The following is a 25,636-nucleotide window of genomic DNA, read 5'->3' on the forward strand; positions in this document are numbered from 1 at the left end:
CCTGTTTGTGTCCGACTTGACGCCGACTTGCTCTGACGTCATGCATACTTAGGCAACGATAACCTCGTGAGATCAAGGCGGCCGCAGATTTTGGAGCAAGGCGCTGCAGTTGCTCTCCACCGGCTGCAAAACCTAGAGCATGACGGGAAACGCCTGGCTCCCACCTGATCTAAGATCTGATTGGTTCATATTTTGATCCAAACATCCGGTGGTAGAACATGAAATGTTAGTTGGTCACATGGTTTTGATATATTGTCTGGTTTCATTTAAAAAGCACTGAAAGGAAGGTTTTGCACTAGAAAATTTCGACTTATGTATATGAAATTTAGCCAGTAATATCAGTAAATTAACCAAATAAAATTCAAACCATACAACATTCTCAAAATTTGAAAGCTGTCACAACCATAAACTTATGTTCCCTGTTCAATATCATGTGATTCTCTGTTAGACAGTTTTGTTTTCCCATAGAAACCCCCTGACATTGTGCTTGTTATTTCGTTGTAGTTGTATTATGTGCTTTGTCAATAAAGCGTATTCAAGGAGAAAAAAAAATGTTAGTTGGTCACATGTATTCTGTAAATCATGTTATGTTGATGATGGTAACTATATAGGCCATAAAGAGAAATGTGTTTTGTTTTCTTTTGTCACGTTTCCTATGAGCACACTAACCATACGGCTGATACTTATTATTACAGTCAGGTCTCCATATACAATATATGATATCCACACATGGACGTAATTTTGGGGGGGCATAGGGGGAACATGTCCCCCCCACTTTTTCCAAAGTCAGGTTTTGACCCCTGCACTTTTTACCATCCAAAAACAATATTACGCTATATTAAATTGACACTGGTTGAGCTCTAGGACCAAGCAGAAAACAACCGTTTGTGTTGAAGCCTGTTTCCCATTAGAGCATACTGTAAAGATCCCCCCCCTTGTCCCCCCGACTTCTAAAGTGAAAATTACGTCCCTGTATCTACAAGCACGTGAGGATGTGTTTCAGCTGCTAACAGGCACCAGAATTAAAATAAATAATTAAACAAGTATGAACTCTAACGGGATATCTTCAGCCATCGTCACCCCCGAGCTACACATGTAGGGACATCTGTCCGACTTAAATGCCGGCTTTCAGCCACTCCCCCTGCTGCTTCCGTCTGCTCTCGTCTGTTTTCCAGGTGAGGCACAGCTCAACTCGAGCGCGGCCGTATTACTTTTTTTAAAATTGTATTTTCCATAGTTGTATGTCTTTGACTGTTTGATTGATGGATTTAAAAAAAAAACTCGAATGCGGCCATTTTTAAACAGGTAAAATTAAAAGCCACAGCTCACTTTTTCACATTAAAAGTTAAATCTGGAACACGAACAGCGACATCTAGTGTGTACAGGTTAAAGTTGCAACAATAGAACAAGTGGTCAGGATCCCAGGTTCGCTGCCGATGCGCAAAATCTATTTGGGTCCACCTGTTGTCGGCTTCACATAAACTCACTCTAGTTTTAGATTATGCTTTTATGATGGCTCCTCTTCTGAGAAGGATAACAACATCTTCTGAGCTCAGAAGCAGCTACTTGACTTACCGAGTCCTCCATTTTAAACAGTGCCAGCCTCGCTGTGCCGAGGCAACCCACAGCGGTGCCCTCTATTGGCTGGTAGATGTAAACACAAACCCAGTGTCGTGCCCATCAAAATAAATGTTTGATTATTTGTTATTTAAAAAATAGCTTTTAAATGAAATACTGTACCTTCTTTCTGCACACCTCTAAATGTCCGTTGGAGTTTTTTTTTTTTTTTTTACCCTCACTCACTCACTCACTCCTCACTCACTCCTCACCCCTGCCACATGGACCTCGAGAGATAAACCATCAACCCTGCTCAATGGTCAACTTTCCTCGCAGGGTCGCCCATTAGGACAGTGGGAGGGTTTATTAAAGCTTTTTATTAAATTGTTCCATATTCAACTTTAAAATGTTTCATCTAATCCTACTAACATATCAGGAGGATGTGTTTGTTCTCTGGTGGGTCACCATGTCAGGCTTACCTTTGCTCAGGTGTGAGTTGGCTTTGGTTCTATCACTGCAGCCCTGACTGCGTCTGCTCCCAACGGCACTGACCGAGCCTCTGCTAGGGATGTCACTGCCAGCAGTGGACACCCTTGCTGTCAGGCCAGGCAGCCTGATGGACAAAGAGACAAAGACCAGAGGACAGACTAAATACATACTGTATAAGTTAACTACAAGTTGGAAATAGGAGTTTAAGAGAGTAAAATGAATCTCAGTTTAACATATTATAAAATGATTACATGCAGCTTATCACCACATTTTGGATGTGCGATAGAAAAATTCAAGTAGTTTTAAACTTTCATTGTTTGTCATGTTGCTGTAAAACCAAATGCGGCCCTAAAGAGGAAAACAGAATGCACATAATGATTCAGAAAGAGACCGTTCAGACTTCAAATGCTTTGTATCCCATAATAATGAGACTGCATAAATACATGTGCCAAACAAAGATACCACTGAAGTGTGCCTTTGTAGCTTAAATTTGATTTGCAGAAAAAAATACCCCAAACTGAAGCTTGTTAACGTTTAGACAAACTGACTATTGAGTTCCTATTTTCCCTTCAGTTGTTCAACAAGTTCAACTCCCCCTCAGGCTGATGGCTGCAGAGAACACACAGACCTGCAGCCTCAGCCGGTGCAGCCACTCTGTGTTTGAAACCATGTCAGTCTTTTTGGTTTGTCTTCAGAGACAAGTGCTTACACCTGAGTGTATTATAACCTGTAAGCTCAGCTGATGTTTGCATTTCCTGTTTGCTTTCTACTGTAATACTATCATAAATCTGAATATGTCCTCTGGGAGATGTTGACTAAGATGCTTCACATCTTGCCTGTTTAGTTCCAAGCATGGATCAGAGAGAAGCTACAGCACTGGTGGAGACAGTTATAACACTCTGATTCAATGTTACTAATCTGCAGCTCACAGACTCTTCATAATTTACTACTGGTGACATCGTCACCATCCTCATCATCATTCTGGGACTGAGAGTGTGACACTTAAGTGCAGATTACAGCCATTTTGTTCAGGTTTTTTCATATTCACTCAGTTCTGACAGGTCGTTCACTTTGGGCTGACCATAGTCGTGAACTAAAGGGTTTAATTTAATTATACCTAATGGACGTCTAAGAACATTCCAGTTTCAATAGTTGAGAGGTAATTCAGTCGAGTATATACCTCATTACTCTCAGACTCAGTTTTAAAGAAATTGTGTGGATTAGTCTCAGCTTGTTCCAGTGGTTAATTTATCAAAGGTCAGTTAATAAACTTCACTTCACTTCACTTAACTTAACTTAACTTAACTTAACTTAACTTAACGTAACTTACTTAACTTGACTTTACTTTATTTTACTTTATGTAAAGTAACAAAATAGATGGTGTTCTAATGAGATAAATATTTAGCAAATAAAAAACACTCGAGGCTTTCTAAGATGTTTAAAACATAATTTAAACAAACAGCAACTTTTTAAATGCACCAAAAGTCTCACTCATGCACACATGTGCATAAACGCACACACACACACACGTAAATGCACGCATGCAAGCACACACATACATGTGCATACACGCGCATGCACACACGCGAGAACACGCACACGCACACACACACACACACACACACACACACACACACACACACACACACACACACACACACACACACACACACACACACACAGAGAGAGAAACAACAAAATGAGAACTATTTTATGTTATTCATTTCCTACAAACTGACTGCTAGCAACCATCAACAATGTAGTAATTAGCATTAAATAAAGTTTTTTATTCAGGAGGCGTCAACCTCATGTTTGAGCTATAAAAAAAGTATTTTAAGGAATATCTGAAGAAACTCTTATTGTTGGCTACAATGTATTAAATGCTAAAAGGAACAATTGAGTGATAAAAGTTTTGTGAATGAACGTCTCAATTATAGAACTTGTAGTTATGTAAACAAACCAGATGGTGGAGACATTGTATTAGTTTGAAAAGTTTGAGTTGGAGTTTACAAAGCCAACCAAAATCTGGACTGGGATAGCAGTCACAACAAAAAATAAATGTTTCAAGGTGCAGGTGCACATCATAAGGGACTGCATGCTCAAAAACGGGTTGAAGTGAAAAACTTAAACTAGGAACATAAAATACACACATCACATTATAGACATACTTCCTACTAAAGATCCTGAATGAATTATTAACATCAGTTTACATAGGGAATGCCCTTGAAAACACACACACACGCACATCTACACACACACACACACACACACACACACACACACACACACACACACACACACACACACACACACACACACACACACACACACACACACACACACACACACACACACACACACACACACACACACACATTTACTTAAGGGTTATCTAAAGGTCTTTCACAGCCCATTTAGCAGGCTCGCCAAATGAGGCGTGATGCCAGAGATGGACGAGTCTGTCTGACAGTGGAGCCTGGAGGTTTAGTTCCTATCTGCTGAACACTATTATTCATGCATTATTGATAGTGCTTGTAGTAGATATTGCCCTTAATCACAAGCGAAAGAGACAACAAGAAACTCATTATGCTACAAAAGTAATGTTATCTTTGATTAGGGGCAATTTCTGGCTTCCAATTTTCAGGCAAAAGAGGAAACAGGAGGTGTGGAGGAGGAAAGGAAGGAGGAGTTAGAGCAGTAAACCAGAAGGGCAAGTGCAGCTGACCTAGAGCTCTTTTTCTGACCAATGGAAAACTTGAGAAGTTTACTCTGAAAACCATCCCTAGAGAAGAAGAGAAGAGACATGGAAAAGGACAGACACAGACAGGTCAGGCTTAGAAGTTTATGATGTGATTTGTGAACAAAGAAGGTAGAAATGTCAAAATGATGGTTTCAAAACAGCTAAAAACATGAAGAAAGACAAAATGCTTCATGCAGTCTATATTGCAAGAGTTAGACAGGTGGGCGGAGCACTCACCTGGACTGCATCTCGGCCTGTGCTGCTTTCTGCGCTGAGAGGGCAGGAGTCCCATGCGGAGACTGGCTGAGCTGTGCTGGAGCGCTGCTTTGCTGGCTCAGAGGAGGGTGTGTGTTCTGGCACGGTGCCGCCGCTGGTGGGAAAGCAGTTAGGGAGTTCTGACGCTGAGCCTGCTGCTGCTGCTGTTTGTAGCGGGACAAGCTGAAGAAGAGCCCAAGGATGGCTTTCAGATTCCCATTCCGAATCTCTGAGGAGCAGACAGAAGCACATCAGAAAGTTAAATGAAAGGCATTCAACTGTGAGCTTCTAGTCAAATTAGCAAGAAATAAAGCTTTGTGTTGCAGGAGTCCTGTTTACCTTCTGCAGACAGACCCTGGATGTTAACTCCTTTGGCTGCCAGGAAACTGAGACAGGCGTCTATGTTCTCAATCTACAGAGGGGCAGACAGCGGTGAGACAAAACATACTCCATATTTCCATTCCAATTTGCAAGATTAATGTGAGGAAACATGCTGGTTTGAGACATTAACCAAATAGGAAGCAAATAACTGCCCAGACAAAAGTTCAGAGAACAAAGGGAATGAAAATGTTTAAAACGCATTAAAGAGAATGAGATTTTTTCCTGTCAATAAACAGAAATATTGATTATCATGATGTGCAAATTTCTGCAAAGGCCTCAGAATCTAATAAACGGGTAATTTCACATAAGCTGAGCACCTACAGTAAATACTGTTCGGCATTAAAAAACAAAATATGCACACAACCCTAACAGTAACTTAGGAGGAGATGAATTTGGAGGACAAGAAAGTATTCAATATTTCACGCACACAAGTAAATATTCTTTGATTAATGTCACATAAGTAAGAGATTTTCACCAAATTGAATTAATAAAGTAACACATTTATGTGTATCAAGTTATTTTCTGGCCAATGGCTACTACTGTTTAACCACAGTGACTTTTTACAATGTGTCCTTTTCTATGAATAAGTCAAAACACGACTCAGCTAGATTCTCATCAGCTAAAACAAATCAAAGCATCTAGAGATACTCGGTTGCTATGACAACAGCCGTAGTAACCCGAGAGGACTGCTGAGCTGTCACTGGACAACGAGAGGATTTGATAGACACACGCTTTGTTCAGAGCTCATGTGACCTATTCTGCTCACAATCTGATTACTGATGCATGTGATTATAAAGCAAAGAACATCAAAAAACATCAAACATCAATGACCAAAGGTTGTTGGTGTGCAAACGAAGGCTAAAACACAAAAGATATTCTAAGAACATGACAACCATGAACATGACCCTCACAACCACAGGTGGACTGTGCATAAGTTTGGTGCTCTCAGCTGAGCAGGTAATTCAAGAGCAGCCTAGAATAAAGGATCAAGAATCAAAAACATGTAAATGGGCTAAATTCTTCTTTTAAAGCTGCATAAATAAATGAAACTAATGTGAACTAGAGCTGCTCTTCGTTACCAGGGCTGAGTGTGTGCAGGAAGAGGGAGGGTCCTGTTCTCTAAAGATTAATGGCATGATTACACTTAATATGCAGCGACTAAATTTAGATTGACCTACAGCACCCTGCCATGTTGGGAAGTTTCCAGCTGTTAGGTGAGAAGCTGAAGGAAAAACAAATTTCCTTCTTCCTGTGTGTGAATATGAAACATCCGCTGACTCCAGATACTCCAGACATTCATTTATATGTCAACACTTATGTTCAAAATATTTAAATAACATGCGTTTTAATGTTCAAAAGATTTAAATAACATGTCTTTTACTGCTGCAAGTGACATCACCTATCAGGTTTCTACATGATGCTGTAAATTTGTTGATGCTGTAATATTCTCCTCAAGCCATTTATACGTGTTTATGTTACTGTGCATTACAGAAATACTTTGTTTCTTTTATTAAATGAACCGAATAACAGAAGGAGAATCCCCCAAGTCAACAAACAACTGTCACCCCAGTGTCTGGTTTCAAATGGTTAAGCCCCGCCCCTTCCATGTACACACGGGACATTTTCCTCGTTAACTCATTCACTGCCATTGACGACTAAAGTCGTCATTTTAGATCCAACCGTTCACTGCCAATGACGGCTAAAGTCGTCATTTGCATTTTTTTACTGTTTGAGCATCAGAACGAGCCCCCGCGCTGAGAGAACAAACATCTCAGCCCTGAAGCCGATCTTCATCCGCATACGTCACACGTCACATGATCAGGAAGCAACACATCCATGTGTTAGGAGATCGTTTTGGGCCGTTCCTGTAAAAAAAAAGTGAGGCGCGAACCGGAAAAGCGTCTGCCGATCACAATTCAACAACGGATTATGAAAGAACGGATAACGCTCGAAACACATGGATTCTTCCTGATGTAAGAGGTGAGTCTCCGCTTTGTTTTGGTTGTTTTGGCATCGACATAATCCTAGCGCACAACGTTCTGTGACTCTTTAAAAAAAACAGTAAGAACGGTGAGAAACGCTGGCAGCGAAGGCCGTTAGTGATCTGGAAATGGCTGGCAGTGAATGAATTAAAGAAATGCATCTCAAATCATTCTTTCCAGCACTGACTGCTGTTGATTCACTCTGCTGCTGCGTGTTCAAACATGTACTTATATTACTACTTTAGCTGTAACTAGTTACTTAATGGTGAAAAGGCACCAGGGTTGTGTGTAGGTGAGTAGGCGGGACTTCCAGCCACACATCCTGGATAGGCAGATTCTGGCTCCACAAGAAGACAAAACGGGGTATTTTTGGTTCTAAATAAAAAAAATAATGTTTTCATAAGTCCATGTGCCCCACAAAACTATTCCATTTGTAAATCAGGTAATTACTCAATTATATCCAGATCGAATGATTTACATGAATCATAACTACTAGCTAGGTCTTTCAGATGTTTAAATGTCACTTTCCTTCTATTTGTTGTTTCAACATCTAAAACTAACAAAAACAAGATCTCTCAATGTCCTTCATGACCAGGGTTGTGAGGTAACAAGTAACATGCTGTGGGAGGTTGAGGTTGTGCCTCACTCATCGCCAGGGGTGGACTGACTTTCTGGAGCACCGGGAGCCGTCCCGGTGGACAGGGCCGCCAGGCCGGTCTGACATTTATTATTTCATTCGTTCATTCATCCACTCGTTGCGGTCGTCTTTCTCTCTTGCCCTCAGATTTCTTACAAATTGGGCCGGTCAATAGGTTATCGAGGCTAGCCGTGTGTTGCCCACATCAGGATGTATTATTGGTCTGTTTCTCATTGTCATGGGCAGACTGGTTCAGGGCGCTGCGACAGGGCTTTTAATCACAGGCAGCACAAACCAGGGTGGGCGGGGCCTCATTGCTGGTCGGCGGGAGTGGTGGTTGGACAGTGCTGCGGTCGGACAGTTGATGTGGAAAATGGAGAAGTCGAGGAAACGTTTGGGTGTCGCAGAAAAGTTGCGGCGAAAAAAATTGAAGTCTCTAGAGGTGGGAGCTGCTAAGTGTTTAAAGCTGACAGACCTATTTGGTCCTGGGCCGGCCTTAGTCACCACCCCAGCAGGTGCTGCTGGTGCGCCAGGAGAAGGGGCGACACATGCAGTAAGTAGCATTAGCATGGGGCTGGCTAGGTTACATTTTAAAACGTAATGTGTATGTTCAATAAGAAGTAGAAAACGTTTTATATCTATAGCAGTCATCATGTAGTATGAGCTAAAAAGGCCGTGAGTGTTGATATTTGGGTTGATTTAGTTTTAGGTTGGTTTCATGTGACATCACAACATTCTAAAGAGCCCATAGTTCAACAGTGAGTGTGACCCCCTTTCCATCGGAGTGGACCAGCAGCGTGTTACTGGGCAGCACATTCTCGCATATTCTGCTGCTTGTCCCTTCCTACCGGCCGCTTATGAGAGGCGCATCGGCCGCAAATGCAGCGCGACAGCGCCCATGGTAGATCAGAAAATATCCTTTTAATGAACGGAGCGCGACCGTGATGTTTTTAATGCAGTTGTCCTGTTCCCAACACATCTGATAATCACAGGCTAACATGAAGCAGAAAAAGTAAAAAAAAAAAAAAAAGTTTTTATTTAACTCGCCATCTATTTAGAAAACTGCAGATATTTCCATCCATTTCATCTCCTTTCTCAATATTTTCCCTCCGGCTCCGGTGGAAAGCAGGGGTGACTGAGGGCAACTCTAATTAATTTTCCCTTAAAGATGTACAAGTGTATTCAAAACATGTGTGATGTTGACCAGTAGAAAGGACTTTCAGCAACATAGGAATGAATAATATGGCAGGTTTGTGAATCCAATCACTGTAAAATAATCTTCAGGGAAAACATTTGGACAGCTTCTTTTTGGAAATTTCTTCCAAAAACAGTTTTTCTCCCATTGAGTTGTACTGCCTGGAACCTGGCCTCTAACTGCAATAGTATTATAGAATGTGAAACCCACCTATTGATTTACTGAACAACATGTCAGCTGTCTGTTGTCATAGCAACAGTAAACATTTTCCCGACCAATGAGCTGTAAATAGAGATACAGACTAGCTGTATTGTAAATACAGGCGGGCATGGGTACCGAATTCGGTACTTATTAAGGTACCGACCGAATTCCATAGTACCGACCGAGCACCGATTCACGTCATTTCAAACGGTGCCTTGTTTCGGTACCTGTCCTTCATAACGAGAACTTGCCTAGACAGCTGCGCATGCGCAAGAGCGTTTTGTCATCGGTCGCTGCGAGCCAGTTGTAAACAGAGCAGCATGGTAGAAAGAACGCAGGCTAAAGCTTGGGTCCACTTCACTAAATGTGATGGGTAACTGGGTCATGATGAAACCAGCGACAAAGATCTAAGTGAGACATCCTCATCTTAATCTGCTCCGGTAGGTAAATATAATTAGCTTGATATGTTAGCTTCCGTTTCGCTAATGGTGCATTCGCTTTCTCCTCGGAACTCCGAATTCCCGACTAGAAGAACGCGCTCTAAAGTTTGGCTTCACTTTACTAAATGCGACGGGTGATTGGGTCAAGATGAAACCAGTGACAATGTTTTAAGTGTGAGGCATCATCGTTTAAATCTGCTCCAGCAGCTAAATAAACTGTTTAAGATAACGTTAGCTTGGTATGTTAGCTTCCATTGCTACATTGTTATCAGCTAATGGTGCGTTCGCTTTCTCCTTGGAAATTCTAACTTCCCAGTAGGAAAAATCAAATGAAAAAAGATGGCAAAAGGAATGAAGACACACAGTAAATTTAGTTCACAGTAAAGATGTTTGCTTCAGTTTAATTATCATCTTATAAAACTACAAGGACGATGTTAAAATACAAACAGTTGAATGTTATTTATCGTGATATATATCAAATAGTTATATATTGAGAAAAAAATATATTTAATTATAAAAGAGAATTAAAATAATAAACACTCAAAAGTATCGAAAATTGGTACCGTTAAGTACCGGTATCGATTCGTAGGTACCGGGAATTAGTATCGGATCGATTCAAATGTCAAAGGTACCCATCCCTAATTTTAGCACAAAATATAAGTACGCATGTAGGGAATAATAAGATTAATTGCCAATATTTGGTATGAAATTGACTGTTTAATTTCATTTATTGTTTATTAAGGGGAGAACTATTTTGTTGGTATTTATAACTTTAATTTCTGTGTAAATGTGTTACTTTGAACTACAGTTTGAATGAATGCATATAGTGCGGTCTTGAATATGTTCAAGTGCTGTCACATTTGTGCTGTGTATCAAATTAAAGTTCAAGAAGTGATTTGACTCTGATTCCTAGGAATACGAATCAATTATCATAATCTGATTCGGTCTGATTCAATCTGTTCTCATTTTAAATCGATATGGGTCAATGCTGCAGCACCACCTGAGAAGGAAAAGACAGTAGAGAGTGAGGAGTATGCCAGCCCAAATACAGTACCACCTGAGAGGGAAACAGCTGTAAAGCACCAAGAATGTGACAGTGAAATAACAGATTATTTTTCACAACCTGATCAGAAAAATCTCCTATCGTTTCTAAATTACCATCCTCAGCAAAAAAGTACCAATCCTGTGGTGCAGAAAGTGTTCTGTAGCAGAGATGGTACCAGCAGAAAGTGGCTGACGTACTGTCCAGAGCATCACATGCTGTATTGCTTCATCTGCATGGCATTTGGTAAGAGAACTGATAGTAGTCTGTTCATCAGTGGAATGTCAGAATGGAAGCATATACACCAGCGCACCGAGGAACATGAGAGAAGCAGTGCACACAGAAACTGTGCTGAAGCATACCTCTTGAAATCTGCCAGTGCTGATATCAGCAGTTTGTTTCGTGGCAGTCAGATGACCGCACACAGAGAGCAGGTCAAAAAAAGACGACAGGTTTTGGAGCGCAAAATAGATGTCATCAAGGTTCTTGGGAAGAGGGGGCTTGCATACAGGAGGTCAGAAAATGAGGCAGCATATTCCCTGGAAGACCACACAGTTGACCAAGGAAATTTCCTTGAACTCATACTTCTACTGGGGAAGTATGATTTCTGTTTAAAAGAGCACCTGGATAGCTGCATTGAGGAGAGCAAAAAGTTACATTTGTCTGGAGGCACAAGAGGCAGAGGCTCCCTTGTAACTTTCCTCTCCAAAACCACAGTCAACTCAGTGATAGATGCAATTCACCATCTGATTCAAGAAAACATATCACATGAGATCAAGAAAGCAGGAATGTTTTCAGTTCAGCTGGACACAACACAGGACATCTCCTCTCAGGATCAGTGTTCTATTATTATTATGAGGTATGTTACTGATGTTGTTAATGAGAGGCTTGTTGCAGTGCTGAAGTGTAGTTCATCTACTGGACAGGCCTTTGTTGACATGCTGTCAGATGTTCTGGAAAAAATGGGCCTCAGCAAGACAATGTGCACTGGAAATGTGACCGATGGGGCATCAAACATGCAAGGCCATTATAAAGGATTCTCTTCACTATTGTCTGCACAATCACCAAACCAGGTGCATGTCTGGTGCTATGCACATGTGCTAAATCTGGTGCTTGCAAACACAACCCAGGTTGTTATTGAGAGCGGGTCCCTTTTTGCGCTCCTCAATGGCATTGCTGTATTTATCAAAGCGTCACATCAAAGGATGAATGTGTGGGAAGAGACAGGCCAAAACAAAAGACGGAGAATCCTTGCTCCCATTGGTGAGACATGTTTGGTGGGCCAAGCACGAAGCCCTGAAGAAGTTGTTTGGCTCCTTTGGAAAGCCGGAAAATGGTCTGTATGTCGATGTACTGTTGACATTATCAGCTATCAGAAACGGACAACAGTAAAACCCTCCATCCGTGTCATGGCCAGAGGATATGCTGAGTCTTTGCTGAAGTATGAGACGATCTTAACGGCTCAAATCTTCCTTCGCATATTTGAGCATACCTCTCCATTGTCTAAGTACCTTCAGACAGCAGGATTGGACATCCTCTCTGCCCAAAGAATGGTAGTATCAACACAGGATACACTGAAAAGCTTGGTAAGAGATTTTGACTCTGTAAAAAAAGCAGCAGACACATTTGTCAAGTGGACAGACACAAAAATCCAAGAGAAAGATGACATGGACATTGAAGTGGAGGCCCCATTGCCACAAAAGAGGAAGAAGATGAAGAAAGTCTTGCCTGGAGAGAAGGCTCAAGAAGAAACCCTGGATGATGCAGAAAAATCCTATCAGGTGAATGACATTCTCATGGCTTTGGACTCTGACTCTGTGATGGATAGACTAGCAGAGAAGAGTGAGCTGCTTAAAAAGCTGCTCCACTGAAAAGGTGGGAAATATTTAATAAAGTCGTCATCACACATTATAGATGTTGTAATTCCTTATTTGTTGTTTTAATGATCCTTTACAGATTTATTGTGCATGGGTATTAATCCTTAATTTTGTGCGATTTTGTGGGGCGATGGTGGCACAGGAGTTATGTGCTCGCCCCGTAATCGGAAGGTTGCAGGTTCGAGTCCCGCTCAGTCTGTCGCTGTCATTGTGTCCTTGGGCAAGACACTTAACCCACGTGGTGGTGCTGGTGGTGGTCGGAGGGACCGGTGGCACCAGTGCTCGGCAGCCTCGCCTCTGTCAGTGCGCCCCAAGGCAGCTGTGGCTACATTGTAGCTCATCCCCACCAGTGTGTGAATGGGTGAATGACTGATGGCGTTGTAAAGTGCCTTGAGGGTTCCAGGACTCTAGAAGGCGCTATATCAAATACAGACCATTTACCATTTACTATCACTATTACGGGCTGTTATGATATATTTTAGGAGTCGTTATCCCTCTGTTCATTGTGAACTTGTTCGAAAACCTGCTTTCTGGTTCCACTGTACCAAAGTTTGGCTGTTGAGTCTCTTTTCAAATGGTAAGTTTATAATGTTTTTTTAAATCATACTTAATTGTGGATTATTAGAGACTAATGTTTCCCATGTCCCTCACAGTTTAACCTCTTAACATGTGAAATCCTGAGGAGTTGTCCCCCCCATCCATGTTTGAGGACCTGCTTTCTCTCTGCTTCCACTGTACCAAAGTTTGGCTGTTGAATGGTAAGTTTATAATGTTCTATAAAATCCTACTTAATTTGGGATGATTAGAGACTTAATGATGCATCCCACGTTCCTTTCAGTTTTCTAGTGATGTTTCTTTATGACTGGGTCACCACTAAATCAAAGAAGTTTCAGGTCTAATGCTGCTATTTATTTAGATCATTTATCAGGATATTTTGTTTTTATTGTCCGGGTCTGTTTTTAACAAACACTGGGTGTACACTACAAGATTTTTACAGTCACACACTAAAAACTTGAAAGGTAGCACCAGGGCTCTTCCCATTAGTCTTGCTGCCCCACCCTTAGTCATGACACAACCTCTGTTGTTATTTGACACTATAATGAATACAAACTGATTGGTTGATTGATTGATTGATATAGGTGTCAATTTTAGTCCATGAGTTAATTTACATTCTTTATTTGTTAACTATCACAGAATATGACTATCCTTTGTAGTATACAGAGAGGAGACGCTGAAAAATTTGCCAACTTCTATGAAGTGTCTGCGGCTAATGTAGTGGGCCGGTCTGAAGAGAAAATTCCAGGGCCGAATTTTGTTCCCAGTCCACCCATGCTCATCGCCACACTGGTCTAACAATCAGTTCAGACAGAAAAAATCCCTGAAATGTTCTGATGGATGAGCACAGCAGTGGATACATGGCAGAATGACACAACCCTCAAATCCACACCAACTCTTTTCTCTCTAAAGTTTCCCAAGAGCACCTACCCAGCATGCCGTGCATCCTTAAATAGACAACCTCATCATAAAAGAACAAAGTTACAGGAGCACAGATCTGATGAGCTCCGTGGAACAATAAATACCAAAGTCTTGATTTGAGTTTAATGGGTTAAAATGAGACATTATTGCCCTGGGTGGCTGTTATCAGATTATTTAAAAATTAAACATGAATTATTAGATTTTTTTCACAGCAAGTCACTTCCAGGTTTAAACATTTGAAAATGAATAACATCCACTTTCACCTAAGTCAACATTCAGTCAAAATCTAAAAAGTCATTAAAACTTTCCAGTCAAATGTAACCTTCCCAAATCTGTTCCTTCCTATAAGGATCATAAAAAGCCAAAAGGAAAAAGCCACCGGACTCGCAGTCACTGATTAAGTTGAAAACCCGGTGCTACCGCTGCTGTCGTTCTAGTGACCTCTGACCTCAGAACCAGCTGTCTGCAGGCCGGACACATTCTGTCCTTCAAGGTGATCCAGCAGAAACTTTAGGAACAGTTGGAATGCAGACCGCTGAGCCCTCCGAATACCACCAACTCCCTAAAAATAAACTCCTTTGAAACACCCCTCTAGTCCAGGATTTCATTAATACCCCGCATCCTAAACCTCACTTGAGTGACTGAACCACTCTCCTACCACCCAAAATTAGAAGCCTAACTATCAGTTGGCTTTAGGAGCATGCTCCTGTGAGGTACCAATCAGGACTGTCCTGCTGAGATGCACCCCGTCCGCGCCTCTCAGGGGGTAGAAATACTGAAACCTCATGCTATTTAAAACCTTGAGGATGAGGAGCTTCAGAATACCAAGCGGAACATCATTTAGTGGGTTAGATCTGCCCAAAAACCTTCCTCAGTGAGACAACTGTTTTGATTTTATTAGTAAAAATGATCTGAGAACATAAACATGTAAACTCTTGTTGCAGGGTTATTATTTTACTGAGGTTTTTAAAAAGTTATCTACACGTCTGATTTAAAGTGGTCAATTCCTCGTCTTTAAAGCACCCATAACCAAACCAGATTTCAGAGGCACACACTCGGTGATCATCAAGTTCACAAGGAGTACACTAAAATTTCCAAAAATGCAATAAACTGCACCCCAGTACTTACAAGACAATAAAAGTCTTTACACTCACTCTTTGGTTACTTACTTCCCTCCACACGCTTTCTGCCTAGCCAGGCGACAAACCAAATATTAAGAATAATCAGAAAATGTTAGAAAGTATAGAGAAACAGAACAACCTAAAGGTAAGAATACTTGCAGAAAGCTGAGAGGAATCTACCTCTAAAGAAGGCAGAAGCCTCCACTGGCAACAGATTTCTTCAGCCTTCCAGAACTATGAGGTAGCTCCTTGTGCACATGGCTGAGTGTCAGGTGTGTTCCTGTAGCTCTGCCTCAACCACGCTGCACACCTTGGCCTGGGCTGCCGTCACTGCCTGCTTCTGTCCAGATCCTAGCAGCAGCACAGGGCCTAGCCAGCCCGCTGAACAAACACTTCCCTCAATCACAGGGCTGCTATTGTGTGTGTGTGTGTGTGTGTGTGTGTGTGTGTGTGTGTGTGTGTGTGTGTGTGTGTGTGTGTGTGTGTGTGTGTGAGAGAGAGAGAGAGAGAGAGAGAGAGAGAGAGAGAGAGAGAGAGAGGAGGGAGGGAGTGAAAGCAGAGAGGTAGAACGAGTGTGTTTGAACAAGAGCGTTATGTGTCAGAAACAGGATTTTACTGATTAGAGGTTTGGGGTTTGATACTGAGCCAGTTCTAAAACCAGTTCCAAATAATGAACACGTGAAAATGTGACTGTTCTCTGTCAGCACTTTGTGTTTCCTCAATATTCAACTGAGAAAGTCTCTAAAGAAAATCAGGAAAATGAAAAAAAGTAAATTTTCTACTCAAACAGATTTCACGTTGTTGTGGGTCGCCAACACCCACCAACACAAAACAGTAATGTAGCTTTCTCTGGTGTTTCTTATAACCCAGGTGTTTACACCACACTGTAAACATATACAATGTTTTCTACGAATAAATGTTAGATCAGCAAAAAAATTCCAGTGTCAAACATACACTCAACAAAAATATAAACGCAACACCTTTGTTTCTGCTCCAATTTTTCATTAAATGGACTTAAAGAGCTAAAATTCATTCCAGATACACAATATTACCATTTCTCTCAAACATTGTTCACAAATCAGTCTAAATGTGTGATAGTGAGCACCTGTGCTTTGCTGAGATAATCCATCCCACCTCACAGGTGTGCTACATCAAGATGCTGATCTGACATCATGAGTGGTGCACAGGTGTACCTTATACTGCCCACAATAAAAGGCCACCCTGGAATGTGCAGTTTTTTGCTTTATTGGGGGTCTGGGGACTCAGAACCGGTCAGTATCTGGTGTGACCACCATTTGCCTCATGCAGTGCAGCACATCTTCTTCGCATAGAGTTTATCAGATTGTCAATTGTGGCCTGTGGAATGTTGGTCCACTCCTCTTCAATGGCTGTGCAAAGTTGTTGGATATTAGTGGGAACTGATACATGCTGTCGTATACGCCGGTCAAGCACATCCCAAACATGCTCAACAGGAGACATGTCAGGTGAGTATGCTGGCCATGCAAGAACTGGGACATTTTCAGCTTCCAAGAACTGTGTACAGATCCTTGCAACATGGGGCCGTGCATTATCTTGCTGAAACATGAGGTGATGTTCATGGATGTACGGCGCAGCAATGGGCCTCAGGATCTCATCACAGTATCTCTGTGCATTCAAAATGCCATCAATAAAATGCACCTGTTCTTCGTCCATAACAGATGCCTGCCCATACCATAACCCCACCACCACTATGGGCCACTCAATCCACAACATTGACAACAGCAAAGCGCTCACCCACACAACGCCACACACACTGTCTGCCATCTGCCCTGAACAATGTAAACCGAGATTCATCCGTGAAGAGAACACCTCTCCAACGTGCCAGACGCCATCGAATGTGAGCATTTGCCCACTCAAGTCTGTTACGGCGACGAGCTGGAGTCAGGTCAAGACCCCGATGAGGCCGACGAGCATGCAGTTGAGCTTCCCTGAGACGGTTTCTGACAGTTTGTGCAGCAATTGTTTGGTTAAGCAAACTCATTGTTTCAGCAGCTGTCTGAGTGGCTGGTCTCAGACGATCTTGGAGGTGAACCTGCTGGATGTGGAGGTCCTGGGCTGGTGTGGTTACACATCGTCTGCGGTTGTAAGGCTGGTTGGATGTACTGCCATATTCTCTGAAACGCCTTTGGAGACGGCTTATGGTGGAGAAATGAACATTCAATGCACGAGCAACAGATGCGGTTGACATTCCTGCTATCAGCATGCCAATTGCACGCTCCCTCGATGCTTGTGGCATCTGTGGCATTTTGCTGTGAGACAAAACTGCACATTCCAGGGTGGCCTTTTATTGTGGGCAGTATAAGGTACACCTGTGCACTACTCATGATGTTGGATCAGCATCTTGATGTGGCACACCAGTGAGGTGAGATGGACTATCTCAGCAAAGCAGAAGTGCTCACTATCACACATTTAGACTGATTTGTGAACAATATTTGAGAGAAATGGTAATACTGTGTCTCTGGAATGAATTTTCGATCCTTTAGTCCATCTCATGAAAAATCGGAGCAGAAACAAAGGTGTTGTGTTTATATTTTTGTTGAGTGTAGATAACCTAAGACCATTCAAAATGAAGTTTTCGGACACAGAACTCACAATTTCATCAGTTACAGCAGGTGTTCATGGTCATGAAGCAGCAAAAAACATCACACTGCCCCCACCATGTCTGAGAGTGTTAGATTTCACCAGGTGTAACAAGACACACACCTTCTAGAAAGGGAAGAACGCGTGTGTGTATGTGTGTGTGTGTGTGTGTGTGTGTGTGTGTGTGTGTGTGTGTGCGTGTGCGTGTGTTGTCTCATGGTTGGTTGGTATGAACAACTTTTATCATAACAAATCATCTGACAACAGAATTTTGAATTATTTCAGGTAATATTTGACATTGAAATGTATTCCTGTTGGAAACATAAAAATCACTAATAAAACAACCCAATGTTATTTTTAATAGTAGAAAAATTAAGGTTAGCAATACAAAGCAAACCAGAAATAAGTTGTAAATTGTGATTGAAATTAATTTGATAAAAATTGATCATTCAAAAGTGTGCTTTACAATAACGGTGGTCAGCATTAACCTGATTGCTCTAAAATCTCTTGTTTTAAATTTCACAACAAGCCTAAAAACATACATTCTTTCATAAAGGCCACATCTTTCCCAGGTTCTGCAGGGGGTTTCTGTTTTACGCAGTTTTTTCTGCTATGAATGAACTAACTGTGACCTCAGCAGATGACTTTTAAGAAAACAAGAAATGCTCCAAGCACATCTTCAGCAAATACCAGTGCTGATCGAAAGCCTGAACATTCATCAGTCTTCTGCCACAGCGTGAAGATTAACGAGACCATAAGTCACACGGGGTAAGCTTTTGTTATTGAGCTTCATTATTCTGTCTTCAGCCTGACATTGTCCATAGTCGTAGGTGACTTCTCTTAAGACCACAGGTCAGAATCTGCAGTCAATATTTATATTGTTTGTATTTTGTTGCATTGCAACAGAGACAGTTCTTTTTCTTCCTCTGATTAATCATTATGTGAAACTATAAATCATTTCCCATGTGTAAAGAGAGAACTTCAATTCCAATCTCTTTTGCAAAGAAAACAAAAATGTAATAACATTTACAAAAAAAAAAGGAGCGAAAACACTGCGGGCGAATTACCAAGTGAGACCTGTCTGTCAGTTATAAATACTGCTGCACCTGAAGCTACGAGACAAGAAGATTTATACAGGAAAGCTCCATTGTTGGTAAAGACTTTTGAACAAGCACCTACAGGTAGAAAAGTCTATGAACCACCTGGTCCTGCTGGTTTTTAACCGCTCTGGATATCAATCTCCCAAAGGAGCAGCAGAAAACAGCAGCCAGCTTCATCAACATTAAGGATTAAAACTACTGAACCGGCTCTCATGGTGATTCATTCTGTCTTCCTTACATCTTAGAGCAGAAAAAGTTCACATCACTTCACAGATTACTTCTTTAATTGGAGATGCTATAATAGCGCTGCCTTAGTAGGATTGTGTGTGTGTGTGTGTGTGTGTGTGTGTGTGTGTGTGTGTGTGTGTGTGTGTGTGTGTGTGTGCACATGAACATCCTGTGTGGCTTTTACAGCTCAGTGGGAAGCCAGCATCGTTGCTCTGAGCTAAATTCACAAACACACTCGGTCTGAACCTGAGTGGGTGGCAACGCAATGACCAAATGACGGGGGTCCATTTAACAAGTGTGTAACAGTTGTTAAAACAGCCACTCACTTACTAGCCGTATGCTAATCAGCTAGCATGAGAGTAGGGTGAGGGTGCTACAGTTTACTCCACCGATGGAGCTGATTTCCATGTTTATTCCTTTCGAGGCTGAGGTTAAGTTAAGTGGTGGTAATTGGCAGCAGCTTTGGAAGCTTTGGGAGTTTGAAAGCAATGAAACTAAGTGAAGAAAAAAGTGGGCTCTCACTATTCAGACACAGCTGCCAAATAAACTGCATGAGCCGGTGTGTGTGTGTGTTTGTTTTGACAGCACTACAACACACAAAGAGGACATTTGCATAATGACTGGGGTTGCACCTGCCCTTAGCTCGGCTGCTCCCACTGATTCCAGTTCTCCTTAAGGCTGATGAAAATACTGAGACTGTGAAACAGAGATCCAATTGAGGTAATTCTGTCTAACAATACAGTTTATTCATTTAAAAAATAATTTCAAAAACAAATTGGGCTGCAAATCTCCAAGGAGTTTTTGGCTTTTATGACCAATTGCTGTTAAGGTTTCATTCAAACACACAATTACTGCTTGCTTGCAATGATTTAGGTGTACACTGCCTCCTATCGCCAGGAAACTACACACTCACTTTAAATAAATGTGTTGATATACTACACACTTTCTGTAAATAAATGTATTGATATAATTAATATAAGACAATAATGATGTTAAATTTGTGTTATTAATATTAAGGTAATAATAATTCATGAAATGGATAAAATACTTTGTCAAAACTTCCTTGTAAAAGTTCATCTACACTAAAACAACAACACAAGATCTATCTGTCCCAAAAAGTCTGTAAATTCTTCAAAGAGATGATGATGATGATGATGATTATTATTATTATTATTATAACAAATTGATAACTTTTGATCTTGCATTAACATCTTTACAAAGGAGCAACAAAAATTGGTGTGAGCTCAAAAACGTAGTTTTTTAATCATGAGGCATGGTGTACTTTGTTTACACAAACCAATTAAAAGATAAAATAGTAAAAGTTTTCACAACATAAGAAACATTTTAAATCATAGCTTCCTTTTGTGTACATGGTTCTGTTGGTGAGAGAAAAGCAGCTTATTGTTGGTGAAACCCACCAAAAGGTTAGGCAGGAGCTGTTATTGATTTAAGAATTTGATCTGTTGGATTCCTTCGAACAGCTGATCTGAGGCCGGATTATATCCCTGCTGCTGTCTGTCAGCGAGGCTGCGTTGCTGAACTGGAACACAAACCAGCAGCAGAGATTCAGACACAACAAATCTGTTTAATTAGTGTGTGGTGAGGTGAATGTGTGCATGTGTGTGTGATGAAGTGACAAGGATCAGTGAGGTTTTGTTGCTAAGTGATTGTTTCCTATTTGATTTAAGCCTAATTTATAAGTCTACTAAAACCATAATGATGAGAAAAGGTGAATTTACATTATATTTTGTGAACTTTTCACAGCATTTAATCCCATTTTCTTCACTTTCAATGAAAAAAACCCAAAACAGGTATCTTTTCCAGTATTACACATCTGCCTCTCCAGAAATATGAAATGTGATCATAACTATATATACAAATTCTGCTATTTTCTGCAACTTTTCTTCGATGTGCAGTTTTGACTAGTCACCACAACATTTGGGCTAATTTCACCCATCACCTTCACCCCCTACCCAGTTTTTTTACTTAAGTCCAACACCAAACAATCACGTTTCCCCTCAAACCTGTTCTAATCTGTGCAAGTCAGTTTCCTACAATGTGCTGGGGACAAAAAATGAGGAAGTGTCCATGTTAAAGATGACAGAAGTCAAAATTTTATTTCTAGAACAAAGTCCAAAACAGATTATAGAAAAATATTCAGCTTTTTGGAAAAAAAAAGGTCTGCAAAATCCTACAGGGACTGACAAATAATGTTTTTTTTTCTGTATTTTACTTAATATATAAATGAATGTGAATCAAAAGCATACCAATATAGAAACAGACTGCATTCAAAACAAGAGAAGCAGGCTCTTAAAAAAGGCTTTGACATCGGTGAAAAGAATGTCCCCACGGTGAGGGTTCAGGGATCAGCTGTGCCTTCACCTCCCTCTCAGATGATACATTTGGGGGTGTGTGTGTGTCACCCTCTGTCTCTCTAGGTGCTTTGAAATGCTTCAATAATCTGGCTGGTGGGCCAAAATAGCCCCCCCCCCCCCCCCCCCCCCCACACACACACACAGCTGGCACACTGGCCCAATTTAAAACCCATCACATCCGGCGAAGGGCAGCTCTGCCCCAGGATGCTTGGTTTATTTCCTACAGAGAACCGAAGACTAATAACGTACAAATGCCACCAGCAGCAATACAAAAACAACAAAAACGAGTATTTCATAGTTGTTTCTATTATTTTTACCCGCACTGGTCTCTCTTAGATGCTTGAAGTGGTGGGAAAGCTGAGAACTCCTCTTAGCAAGTCATAATAATACGAAGCAAAAGTGGCTCCAAAACCAAAACCTACGATGCTTTCAACTGAATGCCAACAGCCAGAAGTCTGAACCAGATGTTTCAGAGCCGGTAGCCCACTGGACCAGAAAAGTAAATATAAACGAACTAACGAACCCCGTCTACAATCACTCATGGGAACCACAACTTCCAGTGGGGACCACTGGGGTACTAAATCAAAGAGGTGTGTTACTTCTCACAGCTGAATGACACAACGTGTATAATTAATAAAAAAATATTTGGAAAGTCACTTACCATCTGAGAACGGCTCTTGGGACAGCCATTGATATCATCAATCTTTTCATTGGCTGAATTGGAGACAGAAAGAGGAAACAGGGACAGAAGGACAAAAAGGAAAGATTAGACTCATTTCAGCTGCGTTCAGATGAAGTAATCCTCTCTTTTCTTTCAAAAGATGGAGGCTTGGTAGTGTCCCAGAGAGCTTCAGTCTGAGTGTGGAGCAGCAGACACAGACACACTTTTTTGCAGAGGCATGAAACATTATCTGGTTCCAGCAAATGAGAATGAAACCAACCAACCAGCAGCGTTGTACTGCTCTCTTAAAGAAGGTGTCGTGTGTGTGTGTGTGTGTGTGTGTGTGTGTGGGTGTGTGTGTGTGTGTGTGTGTGTGTGTGTGTGTGTGTGTGTGTGTGTGTGTGTGTGTGTGTCAGGGATAGCTCTAGTCCATTAGAGGCCCGACCCACAACAGCTGAGACACTGCAGTCAAATCACAGCTGACAACTGAGCCGACAGTTCTGCGTCGCGGCGGGGCTGGCGTCTAGATCACGACCAATAGATGCTTCGTGATCACTTTCCTAACTCTTAATACATGTGCATGTTATTGCAGCAGCCTTTTATTCCCATATCAGGTGTCTCTGTCCTGTCCTCTCACCCCCCCACCAGTCAGTTGAAACAGATGGTACCCCCATCCTGAGCCTGCTTCTGCTGGAGGTCACTTCCTGCTACTGTCCACTGTCACCCTTTATACCAGGCATGTTTAGGACAGGGGATGAATTAAATGGACGATTTGGTGCATCTGCTACTTTGTGTCATTTTTTTTAATAACCTTTTCTTTTTACCTTCTGTTTTACATAATCACTCTAAATTATTTTTGTCCATCAAAACCCCAAAAGACATAATGAAATGTACACAAGGGGTCAGAGGTGAAGTTGGCACAAAGGATATGGATCATTATTTTTCATGTTGTAAAAGAACAAAAATTACTGGGATGCACTTGTGAGCTAGGCCTTCCAATCCTGCATCAATGTCTGAACTCACCAACGCACTTTGGAAAGAGTTATAAAAGAAAATCTCATAAATAAACTCCTAAACCTCATGAAAATCATTTCCTGAAGAGTTGAAGCTGTTATCAATGAAAGGGTGGACCAACTCCATATTCCTGATCCAATCTTAAATATTGGATCTGGGATCTCCATCACAGCTGTGGTTTGTTGATTCTGATTGGCTGCACTCAGCTCCTGATCACTATAGTTACCTGCTTCATATGTTTTTTTTATCAGCGGAGCCATAAAACACCAACTCTTTGTTGTTCATCCGATAATATGCTTTCATCAGAAGCTGGAGGTGAGCTCAAAGATGCAAAAAGCCAAAAATATCGAGATCACTCTATGGAAAATGTCTGCAATTGTTTCCCTTTTAATTTGCTTAATTTAAGACAAAATACTCTGCATCAGTGTGAACAAGAGGTCAATTTAGACGTTAAACAATGTAGGCTCATTGTCTCTCATCTCCCACAGGTGAACACATGTGTTTTTGTTAATCACCAGCAGGGTTGTCACGGTAACCGGTGTAGCGGTAAACCCTGGTAAAAATGTTGACAATAATAATAATAACTATCTTGTATTTTAAAAAATATATTATCTTGGTGGGTTACCGTGGCTGTGGTGTAGGCGCGGTGACCCTTACCAGCCACCGTATCATCTGCTGAAGGTACCGGCGGCACATGCGCACTTTGTTGTTTACAACCAAAACTTTCTTGAAGCTAAAGTTGAAATAATGGCCAAAGGAGGAGATGGCAATGCTCAGGACATTTATTATCCCTCAAAGAAGACAGAGTGGGAAGTACGGGCATCTTTTGGATATTTGAAGAATGCCAAGGGACAGTTGATAGAAGACGGCGATCCTGTTTGCAGCACGTACAGAAAAAGTGTCTGTGAAAGGCAGCAACGCTTCAGACCTCATGACACATCTGCGTGACCATCACCCGCAACTCTACAGTCAACGCAAGGCAAGCTAACGTTAGCGTTTTAGCTAAAATATGTGATCCGAGGATTTGGGTTGAGGGAGAATGCAACGAGTTGCTATATAAAGCTGCCGCAGCACCGCTACCTGCATATAAACCGTGTCACGGACACCCCCATATTGAAATGACGTTATGCATTACGGGGCTCCCAGGAGCAAATAAGAGTTGGTCTCTCTCCGAGAATGATTAAGAATTTAACAATGATTACTGCCTGATGACATTTTCCCACATCTGCAAAGTTCACTGGAAGGACACAAACCGAGGACAATATTTTCCTGATATACAGGGTTTATTTAGTTATATGAAAATGTAACACGTTTAAAAAATACCGCGATAATACCAAAAACCGTGATAATTTTGGTCACAATAACCGTGAGGTTAAATTTTCACACCATGACAACCCTAATCACCAGTCATAAATCAGCTCAAAACACAGCAGAGCTGATTGGAAGGTTCCGTTAAATTCATATATACTACTTCAAATAACATTTTTCTTATTCAAGTGTATATTGCTATATCACCAACTTGTGTTTATGGATGCTGTCATGTGTAATTCTTGAGATTTTACACTGTGATCTTCTACAGAAACTTCCACCTACGACTTTAATAACTTAATGGCCTGTATCCTGCATGTGTGAATAAAAATCAATAAAGTTAAAGCAGAATAGTGTATGTATTGAATTAAGACTTGATTTTGGCAGAAATGAACTAGGGCTGGTTTAAGGGGCAACAAAATCATGATGGGGACATCTCTACTTTGAACTCTATCAAGTAAAAATGATACATCCTTAAAATGTATTTGTGTGAAGGCGGATACTTTTAGCGGTAATGTCTCTGGGCCCAGTGGTTTTGCTGGCAAACACATCTTAGAAAATACACATCTAATAAATCATTGCTTTGAAATCATCACTATGTAAGTCACAGTAGCAACATGTTGATGCTGTTGGACAGGCTGTTAAAACATGTTACTCAGAGGAAATAATTATGACAAGCAAAGGTAGCTTCATGTCTTCATGCAGAAACGCAAGTTCTGTTTTAAAGCAACACCAAAGACTTTTTAAAACTTTAAGCTATTGCTTTCAAAGTGGTTTCAGAGGTTTTTGAGCAACATTGGACAGCATTGTGCAGAGCTCTCTGCTGATCAGAAGCTGCACTTAACAGTTTTGTGGTTCACACTAGTGGGAGGTTTCTCCCTGCTTTACACCAACAGCTGTTTTCTGAGCTGGTAGCAAACATAAAGGCTAGCAGGTAG

The 25,636-nt window shown here is 41.2% G+C and overlaps 1 protein-coding gene across 3 annotated transcripts in view; it reads right to left on the reverse strand.

The window, feature by feature from the left end:
• The window catches only part of nav2a (neuron navigator 2a), a 122,135-nt gene that overhangs the window by 60,550 nt on the left and 35,949 nt on the right, over window positions 1–25,636 (reverse strand). For 2 of the 3 annotated variants that reach the window (XM_015953713.3, XM_015953711.3), the window contains exons 3-7: window positions 22,377–22,429; window positions 5,381–5,453; window positions 5,024–5,270; window positions 4,772–4,828; window positions 2,037–2,170 (exon numbers count right to left, since the gene is read on the reverse strand). In XM_015953713.3, the coding sequence (XP_015809199.3) occupies window positions 2,037–2,170; window positions 4,772–4,828; window positions 5,024–5,270; window positions 5,381–5,453; window positions 22,377–22,429 (564 nt within the window). The remainder of the gene's footprint in view (window positions 1–2,036; window positions 2,171–4,771; window positions 4,829–5,023; window positions 5,271–5,380; window positions 5,454–22,376; window positions 22,430–25,636) is intronic. The other variant, XM_015953712.3, reaches the window with a different exon arrangement.

The sequence above is a fragment of the Nothobranchius furzeri genome, chromosome 9 (assembly GCF_043380555.1).
Source record: "Nothobranchius furzeri strain GRZ-AD chromosome 9, NfurGRZ-RIMD1, whole genome shotgun sequence".
NCBI lineage: Eukaryota > Metazoa > Chordata > Actinopteri > Cyprinodontiformes > Nothobranchiidae > Nothobranchius > Nothobranchius furzeri.